This window comes from Podarcis vaucheri (assembly GCF_965113315.1).
Source record: "Podarcis vaucheri genome assembly, chromosome: 14".
Taxonomy (NCBI): Eukaryota; Metazoa; Chordata; class Lepidosauria; order Squamata; family Lacertidae; genus Podarcis; species Podarcis vaucheri.
In genome coordinates, this window is record NC_138752.1 from 48,815,250 (window position 1) to 48,830,202 (window position 14,953).

The window sequence follows — 14,953 nt, forward strand, 5'->3', positions numbered from 1 at the left end:
CCAGCCATCTGTCCTCACCATACGGCCATTAGCAGAAACTCACAAACAACAACAACCCCTCTGGTTGGGTTTCCCCAGCCACTCTGGGCAGCTCCCAACAGAATACAGTGGTACCTCGGGTTGCATACGCTTCAGGTTACATACGCTTCAGGCTATAGACTCCAATAACTCAGAAATAGTACCTCGGGTTAAGAACTTTGCTTCAGGATGAGAACAGAAATCGTGCTCCGGCAGTGCGGCAGCAGCAGGAGGCCCCATTAGCTAAAGTGGTGCTTCAGGTTAAGAAAAGTTTCAGGTTAAGAACAGACCTCCGGAACGAATTAAGTATTTAACCCGAGGTACACTGAATTAAAAACACGATAAAATATCAAACATTAAAAACTTCCCTAAACAGGGCTGCCTTCAGATGTCTTCTAAAAAGTCAGATAGTTTTATCTCCTTGACATCTGGTGAGAGGGCGTTCCACAGGGCAGGTGCCACCACTCAGAAGGCCCTCTGCCTGGTTCCCTGTAGCTTTACTTCTCACAGTAAGGGAACCACCAGAAGGCCCTTGGAGCTGGACCTCAGTGTCCAGGCTGAACAATGTGAGTGGAGACGCTCCTTCAGGTATACTGGGCCTAGGCCATTTAGGGCTTTAAAGGTCAGCACCAGCACTTTGAATTGTGCTCAGAAACATACTGGGAGCCAATGTAGGTCTTTCAGGACCGGTTGTTACATGGTCTCGGCGGCTGCTCCCAGTCACCAGTCTAGCTGCGGCATTCTGGATTAGTTGTAGTTTCCGGGTCACCTTCAAAGGTAGCCCCACGGAGAGCGCATTGCAGTAGTCCAAGCGGGAGATAACCAGAGCATGCACCACTCTGGCGAGACAGTCCGCGGGCAGATAGGGTCTCAGCCTGCGTACCAAGTGGAGCTGGTAGACAGCTGCCCTGGACACGGATTTAACCTGTGCCTCCATGGACAGCTGTGAGTCCAAAATGACTCCCAGGCTGCGCACCTGGTCCTTCAGGGGCACAGTTACCCCAAACAAGACCTGAGCACCACAGCGCTCTCCCAGCAGCTGACATTCAGACAGCACAGTCATATCCCCTAGGAAGCAGCAGCAGGTCTGTACCTTAGCAGTCAGCATCATCTTAGAAAATCAAACCATCTGTTGTCTTCCATTGAGAACTTTGTTGATGGACCATTTACTACAAAGGGCAAGCCACAATGCCCCGATACATCGCTTTTTGTTTTATTTTTAATTGCACAGAGTAGTCTTCCGTCAAATAAAGTATCTCCAGAGCGGGAGTGGACAAACTTTTTCAAGCCAGAGGGGCCGCATTCAAGGATGGCCAACTGTACGAGGGCCACATGCCAGTGGTGTTTTGAGGACAAAATGGCCACCAAACACACACTAGGATGTCTGAATCACCACAGACACACATACATAGATAGGCATAGGTATATACAGGCCCACAATTGCAGCACTGGGTCAACACAAGGGGTTTCAGTCTCATCTCACCTCAGCGCTGTGAGGGGGAAGATGGGCTCTGACTGGCTACTAATAAGAAAAAAAACAAGCTTTGTGGACCCGATCAGGCCTCTGGACTCGCCAGCCCCACTTTGGGCCACTCACACCATATATTTAAAGCTCAATGGTCCCTCTTTATGTTTGCAACTACAGCAGCTCGAAGTTGATATGCCCAGAGGTGGAAAGAGGGTATAATGCCAACAAAGGAAGAGTGGCAGATGGAAGTGGTAAAATATACAGAATAGAATAAGAGGTTGAGATGAGAGAGAGAGAGAGAGAGAGAGAGAGAAGATTGGAAAGGTTTCGTAGATAACTTTTTAATATGCTTATGGTAATTTCCCAAGTAAACAAGAACAGAGTAAATTCACCCGTAGTGACTTATGGAGAACTAGAAAATAAAAAAAACAGAGATTCATTGCAATATGTAGTGGAAAAGAAAATCGTGAAGTGAATCATGGAAAGTGGAGGGAAGTTGAAATTAAATGTGTAATTGGCATTTGGACAATGATTCATTGTTCTTATTGTAAAATGAAAATGATAAATAATTTTAAAAACCACAAATAAATAAAGCACTATACCATTTTAAAACAGTTATGGCTTCCCCCAAAGAATTCTGGAAGCTGTAGTTTCTTCAGGGTATTGAGAGTTGTTTAGGGGACCGCCCTGTTCCCCCCACAGAGCTACGATTCCCAGTGCAATTTAACCATAAATCCCTTTTTCCCAGGGAACTCTGGGAAACTCTCAGAACCCTTAATAAGCTACATTTCCCACGTTTCCTCAGGGGACGTCATGGCTGTTTAAAGCACTGCCATAGCGCTCTGCATGTATGGTGCAGGCATAACCCTAGAGAAATGAAACTTCTTACAAAAACCTGCAATTTCCTCAAAGAGTGGAATTCACGTTTTTCAGTGGAACAGCCTGGCGAGGATAAAGCAGTTTTGAAACCGAGTGGTTTAACTTTCCCCTCGAGCTATTGGGAAAGGCTACATCAGAACTGCAGCAATGGCCGCAAAATCAGAAGAAGCCATTTTGTTCACTATTCCCTGATATTGATTAGGAAATCGGGCCGTTCCCTTACGGTCGCTGCTGGCAAGGGAATGGCTGGCCTCTGATCCTTGGAGGACGTGAGTCCCGTTGGCCTGGTTCAGTTTCGGCGTTGCTGTGAAGTTGTTCCTGAAATGACAAGGGAGCAGCCTTTATTGTTACCAGGCTGGACATGACATTGTTCAGACAATTAGTTAATAGCACGGTTTAAAATCAAAATAGCAACGGTGAGGACCCCTCAAGCGAAAAGTAACTGTGGTATGAAGGGAGGAAAGGCAGGCTTTAAACTGGGAGACAGGAAGAGTTTTCGTCCCAGGGACTGCATCCTTTCTTCAGCAAAATTTCAGGGGCCACATTCTGCTGGTGGGAGGGGATAGAGGGGAAAGTGGGTGGGGCCAAAAGCAAAGTGGGTGGAGCAACAGAGGTGATTTCTTCCCTCAGTACAATGCGGTACATTCCACCCCAACAAAAATTAATACTCTTCGGCCTCCATTCAGGAAAGTGAGAGGCATTAGGTAAAGGCCCCTGGACGGTTAAGTCCAGTCAAAGGCGACTATGAGGTTGCAGCGCTCATCTCGCTTTCAGGCTGAGGGAGCCGGTGTTTGTCCACAGACAGCTTTCCGGGTAATGTGGCCAGCATGACTAAACCACTTCTGGTGCAACGGGACGTGACAAGTGCCAGAACGCACAGAAATGCCATTTACCCTCCCGCCACAGTGGGTACCTATTTATCTACTTGCACTGGCGTGCTTTCAAACTGCTAGGTTGGCAGGAGCTGGGACAGAGCAATTGTCAACCGTGCAGACTTCGCAACGCCTCTGGTTTGCAACCAAGGGTCAACGTTTTAACACACACGCTGCTCTCTCTGTCTATAGCCAAGGTTGTGTTTACTGCATGCGAAGGAACAACAAACATCTGATCACGACAGCAAAGACAATTAAAATCTTCTGCAGTGAGGCACGCCAAATCCTCTAGCCTGCACAAGATATGCAAATTGAACATACTTGCGTGATTTCTCCCCCTTTGGTGTTAACTGATTTCTATAACTCAACACTTCCAAGCATTTTCCTCTGCTGCTTTAAGGACTAGAAACTTGACTCACTTTTTAAAAAAGGATCCAAGATTCTCAGGAAGCAGAATTCTGGGCCCGCTGCGGTTTAGCAAAGCAACAGCATCCCGACTGTATACACAAAGCTTCCCCTTCAGGTTTGCAGACAGCCCAGCTATGTATAAAACAAGTTTTCCCCTCTACCGTAAAATATTTTGCCTGCACTTGAAGTCATGGTGGTACCCCAATCATTTCCTTCAAAGCCACTGTTGCTGCTTAAATAGCTGCACTTACCCGAGGCAGGTGGAGTCGTGCACACGACTCGTGTCCAGCCCACACAGTGGCTCTGTGATATTCCTGGTGCTCAGGGAGAATCGCTCAAACTCCGACGGAGAGATCAAATAGAAGCCTGAAAAAAGAGACGGGGGAGCCAACACTGATCAGTCTCTGTTCCCGATGAGAGTCACGTGGCCCCACCAGCAGAATCCACTTCCCTTAATACATTGACTGTAGGTTTTCCTTCTGGTTTTATGGGTAAACAGAACAGCTTTTATTGCAGCGCACTGATCTTTTTTTAAAAAAATTAACTGTTAAAATGAAAGCATTCACAACTGAAATGATTGGGAAATGATACATGAGTTGAAAAAAATGTTTAAAATAACCTTTTCTAAAAAAACACCCCAAAGCCTTTCTTTTAAGAATTATTGGTGCCGAAATCCCAAGAGAGCAGAAAGGACTATTTATGTATGCAACCATGGCTGTGTGGATGTTATTGGCCCAGAGATGGAAAGAAGATAAAGTCCCTACCAGAGAAGAATGGCAGATTACTGTAAATTGATGGATTATGCCAAAATGGCTTAAGATGACTGGAAGAATCAGAGATCAGGAATACCAAAGTTTTAATAAAGAATGGGGGAAATTTACAATTTATCTTAAAAACCATTGCAAGCAGCTAAAATCTTTGTAGGATTGGAATAACACTTGGACATAGTGGAGATGTAAAAGATTTGGATTATCGTAAAAGATGCAGGAGGAAATGATTGACAACAGGACCCACGAAGGGAAGGAGGGAAGTCCAGGAGATTCATTGAATCATTGTTTTATTGTTGTATGTTGGATATGTGATTGTAAAACTTTAATCTGAAAAGCCAAGTAAATCCCAAAAGATAAAAATAAGAAGAGTGTTCACAACTGCGATGGCTTGGGCTGATAGGAGTTGGAAGTCCAGAATATCTGGAAGGTTGCTTCAACCTAAAAAGCCCCCAGCCCCTTCACCTGCTCCAACTCTTTGATCACCCCGGTCTAACTTGCCCCACCCCAGGGGCAAGTTCTCAATCTGCTTTTTTTTAGCTCTAACTAGCTCAACCCCTAGAGATGCAGGTGGCGCTGTGGGTTAAACAACAGAGCCTAGGACTTGCCAATCAGAAGGTCGGCGGTTTGAATCCCCGCGACGGGGTGAGCTCCCGTTGCTCAATCCCTGCTCCTGCCAACCTTGCAGTTCGAAAAGCACGTCAAAGTGCAAGTAGATAAATAGGTACCGCTCCGGCGGGAAGGTAAACGGCGTTTCCGTGCGCTGCTCTGGTTCGCCAAAAGCGGCTTAGTCATTCTGGCCACATGACCCGGAAGCTGTACCCCGGCTCCCTCAGCCAATAAAGCGAGATGAGCGCTGCAACCCCAGAGTCGGCCACGACTGGACCTAATGGTCAGGGGTCCCTTTACCTTTACCTTAGCTCAACCCCATAGTGCCTCATCATTCCCAGCTTCTTCCAGGTCTCAGTGTCCCTGCCCCACGGTGCCCCCTCTTTCCCTCTGGGTCTAAGTCTTCCTCCTGCCCCACGTTGCCTCCTTGCTCCTTCCAGGCTCACCTTGCCCGTGTTTGGTGAAGACGCACGAGGCGATTCCGCTGATGTCCTCCTTCCGGATGCAGTCGTAGTGCACCTGCGGCCGCAGACCAGGCACCGTGAAGACGTGGATGTCCCCCAGGTTGGTGAGGCAGGCGAGGCAGTTCTCTGCGTAGTCCTCGCACGCCGCGCTGACAAAGTTCACCAGCCCCACTTTCCGTACCCGGCAGCCCTCGTGGGCCGTCAGCTTGAACTTGGTTTTGGCGCTGACTTTGGGCAGCGTGAAGACCTGGAGTGGGAGACAGCGGGAAGTGGGTGGGGGGCGCGCAAGGAGGACGTGCAAGGCTTTAGCCCCGCCCAGCTGAAGCTCCGCCCTCCCTGGCTCAGGAGGGAGCTGGTTCTCAGAAAACTCATTTATTTTCTCCGAAAGAACTGCATCTTCTCTCTCGTTCCCAGAAGCTCAAGGCAAAACAGCAGGCCCCTTGCCAAACCTGCAGGACAACGGCACCCACCCAGGTTTTGTTAGGATCAGCCTGGTGCCTATTGCTACTGGTAGGGCAGAAGGCGGGGAGCCCAACAGTAGGTGGCGCCAGAGAACCAGCGACAGGCAAAGCCAACCTATTCCAGTTTTGTCTTTATCCTCTTCGCTGCCATGCTCTACGAGGGCAGCACTGACACAGAGGTGGTGGAGAAAGAAGCAGCTGGCAGGCAGCCAACTGAGAGAGAGGGAAATGCTTTGCCTTCACTCTGAATGAGCGGTCACCTTTGGCCTTGTTCATAACTCAGCACACCCCCTTTCAAAAAAAAAAGGACTGCTGAGGAGACTTTTCATGAACCTCCCCGACTCAGCCCTCTAAGATTGAGGTGCCAGTGGCCCCCCAGGGCACTCGATACCCAAATAACTTTCTCACACGGCTAGAGATTCTCCCCCTCCCTCAAGATTACCTTGAACTGCTCTTCTGAGGCGATGAGCACTGAGTGGCTGCCCTGCATGTCAGGGGCTTTGGCCAGGTCCCGCGAGACCTCGTACGGTTCCGGCAGAGGGTTCCCCCGGCCGTCTAAGACGGCGATCGACACCACGGGCGCTCTGTGCATGAGCTGGATCTCCTTGCCCAAGACCGCCTCCACCGAGCGCTCGGAAAACTTCTCCTGCGAAGGGACCTCCAGGGCATAGGCAAAGACCGAGCCAGAGTTTGTGCCGGCCCACATGGTGGGCCCATGATGCGCAGCTGGGGGGGGAGAGGGGAGAAGACAGGCAGTGAGAGAAGGCATCCTGCAATGAGCTGAGGGCTGGGATGGATGACCTCCCAGGTCCCTCTCAGTGCTACGATTCTGAGGGCCAAGAACCTTATTTTTGAGTTTTTCTATTGCACACAACTCTGTGATCTTTGGGTGAAGGGCAGTATAGAAATGTAATTACAGCGGTGCCTCGCAAGTCGAAAATAAGTCGTTCCGTGAGTCTTTTTGTCTTGCGATGTTTTTTGTCTTGCAAAGGACGGTCCGTCGCAACTGCGCCTCTTCAAGCGGCTTTAAAAAAAAGCGCAAGACGTTTTCGTCTTGCGAAGCAAGCCCATAGGGAAATTCGTCTAGCGAAGCAACGCAAAACCGAAAAACCCTTTCGTCTAGCGAGTTTTTCGTCTTGCGAGGCATTCGTCTTGCGGGGCATCACTGTATTATTAATAGTAATAATAGTGGAACTATAGTGGAACATAGTACAAGTTTAGCGCTCATTTCCATATTACAGTAGTCAGGTTACAAACGCTTCAGGTTACAGATGCTTCAGGCTGCAGACTCCGCTAACCCAGACCTCGGGTTAAGAACTTTGCTTCAGGATAAGAACAGAAATCGCGCAGCGGCAGCGGGAGCCCCCATTAGCTAAAGTGGTGCCTCAGGTTAAGAACAGTTTCAGGTTAAGAACGGACCTCCAGAACGAATTAAGTTCTTAACCAGAGGTACCACTGTATTTGCAAATGGTTGTGTTTTTTCTGGAGGCAAGTAACACGAAAACGAGCACCAAAGTTGCGCTTTACTTCACTGCAAGTTCCAGAAGTGGCTTTTGCATCGCATGAAAGCTCAAATATAGAACTAAGAGTTAGCGAAATGTAGTGAGAGCGGAATAAATTGCCTTTTAAATGTGGCAAGTGACCAATTCCAGGACTGATGCTGCCAGGCTTTCCCAACTAGATGCCCTTCAGGCACTGTCAAACTACAACTCCCATCATCCCTTGCCACCAGACATGGGTGTCTGGGACTGTTGGGCAGTAGAGTCCCAACCATCCCGGACTCCGGTCCCTTTCCACCCGCGTTGCACCTCTTCCTCCTCCTTACCGTCTCGGAGGAAGGTATCAGCGAAGTAGAGGCAGCGCACGACTCCCGACAATGAGTCGTCGGCTGAGCGGGGTTCAATCCGCCGCTGGACGGGGGTCATCTCCACCTCGTGGGGGCCGGGCTGCTCAGCCAGCTGGGCATTTGCCTCCTGCACCTGATGGGGGCAAGAGGAGAGGGGGCAGATTCATGTCAAGCCATCGCCAGGGATGAGAAACAGTTCGAGTGATGCTTCGAAAACAGTTCCGTGCCACCCTGCTCTACAATATCACATTCCCCATCCATCCCCAACTAGGACTTCTGGCCCCTTTTTATCTTCCGTTTATCTTTTTATTCTGTTCTCCTCTTGAGACTGATGGACTCTGACTCATCCTTGACCACTGGCCTTGTTGGCTGGGGGCCACGGGGAGTCAGTCAGAGGCCAGCAACATCCAAAGGGTTCCCCCTGATCTAGCCCAATGCTGCCTATCTTGACCGGCAGCTGTTCCCAGTACGTTTCCGAGCAAAATTCAAGGTGTTGGTGCTGACCTTTAAAGCCCTAAATGGCCTTGGTCCAGTATATCTGAAGGAGCCTCTCCACCCCATCGTTCAGCCCGGACACTGAGGTCCAGCACCGAGGGCCTTCTGGCGGTTCCCTCGCTGCGAGAAGCCAAGTTACAGGGAACCAGGCAGAGGGCCTTCTCGGTAGTGGCACCCGCCCTCTGGAACGCCCTCCCACCACATGTCAAAGAGAAGAACAACTACCAGACTTTTAGAAGACATCTGAAGGCAGCCCTCTTTAGGGAAGCTTCTAATGTTTAACAGATTACCGTATTTTTCGCCCTATAGGACGCACTTTTTCCCCTCCAAAAATGAAGGGGAAATGTGTGTGCGTCCTATGGGGCGAATACAGGCTTTTGCTGAAGCCTGGTGAGCGATAGGGGTCGGTGCGCACCAAGCCCTCTCCTTCTCCAGGTTTCAGAAAGCTCTGTGCAGCCCTAGGGAGCCCGGTGCGAAGCCACGCCGGGCTCCCAAAGGTTGCACAGAGCTGCCTGCGCCCCCCGGGCTCGGCGCAGCACCGCACAACCCCCCGGAGCCTGGCGCACAGCTTCGGCATCGCTCTGGGACCCGTTCTGGGGGCTGGGGGAAGCTCGGGCTTCCCCTGCCCCAGCCCCATGCCTGGGGGGGGGATATTTTTTCCCCTTTATTCCCCCCCCCCAAAAAATCTAGGTGCGTCCTATGGGCCGGTGCATCCTATAGGGCGAAAAATACGGTACTGTATTTTAATATTTTGTTGGAAGCTGCCCAGAGTGGCTGGGGAAACCCAGCCAGATGGACAGGGTATAAATAATAAATTATTATTAATTATTATTATTATTATTCTATATTCTCCACTCCATTTTTCACCTTTGCCAGGCTTCTTTTCCCCGGGAGACGGAGCCATTTCCCCTTTCTCCAATCAGGGCCTTTTGAGGCTCATCCCCTTCCAAGAAGCATCTCTCCCCTGAAACTGGGAAACGAAAAGGCTCCCTTCCCTTGCTGCTGCCATGTCTACACACCAGTCCCAAAACCTCAACCTCCCTCTCCCTTCCTCCCTCCCTCCTTCCCTTCCTTCCTAAACCTTTGTTAGGGTTTAACCCAGAACTCGAACCCGCAGCTTTCCTAACTGGGCACGCGCCCCAGTCCACTCACCTTGCTTGAGGGGCTGCTGGTGTTGACCCTCTTCTTCCCGGACACCCTGCTTTTTCGGATCCTGCGGAAGGACTGCCGGAGAGACTTCTTCAGGGACTTCACCCGAGAAAGAGGCCCCTCCATGGCGAGGGAGTCATTGGGGTGCAGCGTGCACCTGTTTGAGAGACAGCAGAAGGGTGGATTTGATTTAAATCAAATCGATTTAAATCACAATTTAAATCACTCGTTAGTAAGACTTGATTTAAAACATTTTTTTACAGAAAGACTCATTCTTTCTGGTATAATCTTAATATTTACAAGCAGATGAAGGTTTCATTTTTGGAATAATAAATTTTTCAGAGTAGTTTTTACAGTTACAGTGGTACCTTGGGTTAAGAACTTAATTCGTTCTGGGGGTCTGTTCTTAATCTGAAACTGTTCTTATCTGAAGCACCACTTTAGCTAATGGGGCCTCCTGCTGCCGCCAGCGTGCAATTTCTGTTCTCATCCTGAAGCAAAGTTCTTAACCTGAGGTAATATTTCTGGGTTAGCAGAGTCTGTAATCTGAAGCATATGTAACCTGAAGCGTATGTAACTCGAGGTACCACTGTATATCAAAAAATTCTGATTTGGTTATACTATTAGAAATACATAGACAGATAATTGTGACATTATTGTGAGGTTTAATAAGTTAACAGTTAATATTAGGACAACTTTTCTGCTGTACTTTATCGGAAGGAGAAAAATAATCATTTCCTCAATAACAATTTAAACAACTTATTTAACTAAAACAGTAACATTATAGCATATGTATCCATGTTTGTTAACTGATGTGGTTAAATGTGTTTTTTTTTAAAAAAAGAAACTTAAAACTAAGTTTCAGCACACATGCCAAACTTAAAACAAATCCTTATTTCCCGATGAATAGCCTTTGGACTATAATGTAACTTAAATAGAAAACTATCTTTAGAAAGATTTTTCCTCCAAAAGCCTTTTATTTTAAAAACCCCATTTAAATAAAAAAAAATCTGATGCATTAGTGGGTGGTAGGTATAAAAAGGTTGACTACCCTTGCTTTATAGGGTCAAAACCAGCACTCTGAATTGATTCAAATGAAGGTGCTTTCACCTTAAAACTCGCCCTACCCCCCCCGGCCCCCTACCTGGCCAGCACAGAGTTCCTCCGGTAATAATCGTACACCCCGAAACCGTGGCTGGTCCCGAAAGCCACCAAGTTCCACTCGGAGTGCAGCGTGACGGCCGTCACAGCCGCCGGGGGCATGCACTGGACGAGGACGCAGGGCTGGAAGCCGGGGGCGAAGGCGAGGGAGCCGTTCTTGGGGGCGAGGCGGTCGTGGCCTTTCCATGTGAAGCCCTCGCGGTCCTGGAGGAGGTCTACCACGGCCACGTTGATCAGGTGCTCCGACTTTTCGTCGGCGAGCTCCATCACCAGCACCTGCCACGGGGGGGGGGGGAGGGGGGCAGAAAGACGGGGATCAGGGCCAAGAGGAATCTGCTTCTCAGTTTCACACGGGAGAAATTCATGTTATATTGCTGTTCCAGAGGTTGTTTTTAAAAGCCTGGAACGGATTAATCCATTTTGCATTACTTTCTATGGGAAAGTGTGCCTTGGTTTTGGAACTCTTTGGTTTTGGAACGGACTAAGTGTGAGAACCAAGCTACCGCTGTATCAGCACAATAACCTGGAACCCGGCATGGCAGTGTGGTTGCTTAAGCAGAGATCTGGCATGCTGTTGGCCACCTGCCCTCACCATTTGCCTGGCTGCTGCCTTCCGTACCAGATGCAGCGTCCAGGCCAGGCAGGTGTGGGCAGGCTAGGAGGGATTGCATCTTGGGGTTCAGAAAAATTACGCCTTTCCCAGTTACCTGCCCTGCTGTGCCAGCCACCACCATCTTAGCTGTGTATTTGCACAGAGCAATCTTCTGAATCCCCAGCCTGGGGTCATCGCTGTAAGGGTCAAAGCAGCCAACCTGGAAGACAGATATTCATGCGTTCATTTCCAGGGAGAGAGAGAAGCAAAGGATATGAAGATCAGAGCAACACAACTCCCTCTGTAAGAAGAAAGCAGTCAAGTGCTGTATATATTGGAGCGTCTGTTCATATGGTGGGAGTAGAGGAGAAGATCACAACGGGCCTCTTTCTGCAGTGTTTCATCAGACCGCGTGAAGCAAGTTTCCCAAACTGGTTGATACTGAAAACACTGCCCCCTCTCCCCACAGTCCATGGGTTGAAAAGGGCATGGGGTGGGAAAGATGCCTTGCACTCAATGAGCAAGCATGCAAATGTTTGTTTTTTAAAAAAAATGTTTTAAAAATTGCAATAAATACTTTTACGTAGTAGATGAGGCTCAGACTACGAAAGTTTCCATCCAGCTCAAAAGCTGCAATGCCTCCCTTCTTCCACTTGGGGGCACAATTCCACAAGCATTAGCCAAATCTTTTTTAGAAAAGAGAACAGATTTTAAAAGATGCATTGCTGAATTCGTTTAGAAACGAGTGAGACACGATAACGAGTACCGACATAGCAGAAATCAACACAGAGCAAGCTGCTTCTCTACTCCGAGGCTCCATCAGCACTGTGCATTCAAAGCCGTACCCTACCATTTGCAAGAGCCGTCAGTTCCCCCAAAGAACCCTGGGAGCTATAGTTTGTTAAGGGAGCAGAGACACACACATCCCCCATTCCTCTGAAAGAGCTACAATTCCCAGAACTCCCTGGGAAGAGGGACTTACTGGTAACCTGTGATTGGACTGCAGGCATAAAACAAAGATTTCTCCCTCAAGCAAGGCAACAGTAAAAATTGTTGCTTGTTTGTTTTGTTAATGTTGCTCTTGTTGTTGTTGTTGATTGTGCCCCACCCATCTGACTGGGTTGCCCCAATTCCTCCGGGTGGCTCCCAACAGATAAAAGAGCACACTAAAACATCAAACATTAAAAACGTCCCAATACAGGGCTGCCTTCAGATGTCTTCCGAAGCTCGTATAATTATTTATCTCCTTGACATCTGATGGGAGGGTGTTCCACAGGGCGGGGGCCACCACCGAGAAGGCCCTCTGCCTGGTTCCCGGTAACCTCACTTCTCACAGTGAGGGACTGCCAGAAGGCCCTTGGCGCTGGACCTCAGTGTCTGGGCTGAAGGATGTGGGTGAAAGGCAACGGGAAGATCTCTATCCGTACCTGTTGAACCGCAAAGCTCAAGAGAAACAGAGCTACTGTGATACGAGAGGAGTCACTCTGCCCCAATGAGCAAAGAGCCCCCCACCCACCGGCATTTGGAGGAGGGTGGTGGTACCTTCCGGAAGGGCGGCCAGTCCTCCTCGCAAGACTGGTTCAGGCTGTCGTTGTGCTCACAGTCCGTCTGGAAAATGTTGGCCGTGCCCAGCTTGTACAGCGGCTTGAGGGAGACTCCCGAAGCGTCCCAGAACCGGACTGTGCCGTCTTCATGCCTGGGGAGAGGAAGGTTGTTTTTGGCAAAGGCTGGTTGTGAAAAATATCCGTAAGATTGTGAGAAGGGCCTTGTTGGTCAGGCCAGGCCAGCCTCCTGTTCTCGCAGTGGCCAACAAGATGCCCGTTCTGGGAAACCCACAAGCAAGGCGGCTAAAAAAGCCAATGCAATTCTGGGCTGCATCAATAGGAGTATAGCATCTAGATCAAGGGAAGTAATAGTGCCACTGTATTCTGCTCTGGTCAGACCTCACCTGGAGTACTGTGTCCAGTTCTGGGCACCACAGTTCAAGAAGGACACTGACAAACTGGAACGTGTCCAGAGGAGGGCAACCAAAATGGTCAAAGGCCTGGAAACGATGCCTTATGAGGAACGGCTAAGGGAGCTGGGCATGTTTAGCCTGGAGAAGAGGAGGTTAAGGGGTGATATGATAGCCATGTTCAAATATATAAAAGGATGTCACATAGAGGAGGGAGAAAGGTTGTTTTCTGCTGCTCCAGAGAAGCGGACACGGAGCAATGGATCCAAACTACAAGAAAGAAGATTCCACCTAAACATTAGGAAGAACTTCCTGACTGTAAGAGCTGTTCGACAGTGGAATTTGCTGCCAAGGAGTGTGGTGGAGTCTCCTACTTTGGAGGTCTTTAAGCAGAGGCTTGACAACCATATGTCAGGAGTGCTCTGATGGTGTTTCCTGCTTGGCAGGGGGTTGGACTCGATGGCCCTTGTGGTCTCTTCCAACTCTAGGATTCTATTCTATGATTCTAAGGCCTGAGACCCCACAAGAGCCATCTCGCGGCTGGTGAATCCCCGGAGCTGAGGCACTTGGGAGAACAGGAAGCTGAACTAGATGGGCCTCCTCCCACAGCTTCTCGTGTTCCGACCTGGGACTCTCTTAGCTTGGCTTCCAAGAAGGAATTTGTCGGCATCTGTCTCAAGAGGCAATGGAGTGCGCCTCCGAGGGTGAAGTCAAACCGCTGTGTTAGCAGCAGCCAAGTGACCTCCCCAGGGTGCAAGCTTGGGCAGTGTGTCTGGAGGTCCTGGGCAGCCCAGATGCCAAGCCTCCCCCCCCCCCGGCCTCACTGATGGGGTCCAAAAGAAAGCAGAGCAAGACGTTTGGCGCCAGCTTGACTGCAGAAGTTGCTGTAAGGAGGCGTACAAGGCGCCATCCGACCGTCTTAGGGACTCTGCTCCAGATTTGTGTAAGGTCAACTCTTTAGCCCAGGCATGTCCAAAGTCTATTTTGGGGGCCTAATCCAGCCTGCCAGTCGGTTCAATCCTGAGGCAGTTCATCTCTTGGGGTTAAATTCCCGAAAAAAGCTCAATAAGTTCAACCCTTTGGCTGCCCCTCAGGGCCCTTCACTTCATCACATCTGGCTCTCTTTGAAAAAAGTTTGGACACCGCTGCCTTAGCCTTTGCTTCTCCCAAAGATATCCCACAAGGCGGAATACTTGCAACTTAAAAAAATTCCTTCCAGTAGCACCTTAAAGACCAACTAGGTTTGTTATTGGTCTGAGCTTTCGTGTGCATGCACACTTCGTTTCTTCAGATATGCACACTTAGTATCTGAAGAAGTGTGCATGCACATGAAAGCTCAGACCAATAACAAACTTAGTTGGTTTCTCAGGTGCTACTGGAAGAAATATTTTTATTTTGTTTCGACTATGGCAGACCAACACCTACCTGTAACTAGTACTTGCAACTTGTTTCAGCTGCGTGGAACCTTTTGGCCTCCAGGCGTTGCTGAACTACAACTCCCATCATCCCTGGCCATGCTTGCTGTGAGTGGAGTGCTGGGAGTGGAAGCTCAGTAATGCTTGCAGGGCCAGAGGTCCCCCCCCCACACACACCTGGTGTGCATGCTTATTGTAGCACAACCTAGCAGAACCTGTTGCCAGAAGCATCATCATCATCATATCATCATTATTATTATTTTACAAATGGCAAGGGATAAATTGCGCACTCTTCTCCTCCTGCGGAGGGACAGACTACAGACTCTCATCTGATGCCTAGGCCAGTTGTGGCTAACCTTTGGCTCAACAAGTACTGTCGCACTACAATTCCCATC

The 14,953-nt window shown here is 49.2% G+C and overlaps 1 protein-coding gene across 7 annotated transcripts in view; it reads right to left on the minus strand.

Moving 5' to 3' along the window:
• Window positions 1-14,953, minus strand: part of LLGL1 (LLGL scribble cell polarity complex component 1) — an 89,455-nt gene that overhangs the window by 5,345 nt on the left and 69,157 nt on the right. For all 7 annotated transcript variants that reach the window (XM_082199645.1, XM_082199643.1, XM_082199646.1 and 4 more), the window contains exons 12-20: window positions 12,732-12,885; window positions 11,305-11,409; window positions 10,581-10,873; window positions 9,440-9,593; window positions 7,772-7,925; window positions 6,389-6,672; window positions 5,468-5,732; window positions 3,897-4,011; window positions 2,589-2,683 (exon numbers count right to left, since the gene is read on the minus strand). In XM_082199645.1, the coding sequence (XP_082055771.1) occupies window positions 2,589-2,683; window positions 3,897-4,011; window positions 5,468-5,732; window positions 6,389-6,672; window positions 7,772-7,925; window positions 9,440-9,593; window positions 10,581-10,873; window positions 11,305-11,409; window positions 12,732-12,885 (1,619 nt within the window). The remainder of the gene's footprint in view (window positions 1-2,588; window positions 2,684-3,896; window positions 4,012-5,467; window positions 5,733-6,388; window positions 6,673-7,771; window positions 7,926-9,439; window positions 9,594-10,580; window positions 10,874-11,304; window positions 11,410-12,731; window positions 12,886-14,953) is intronic.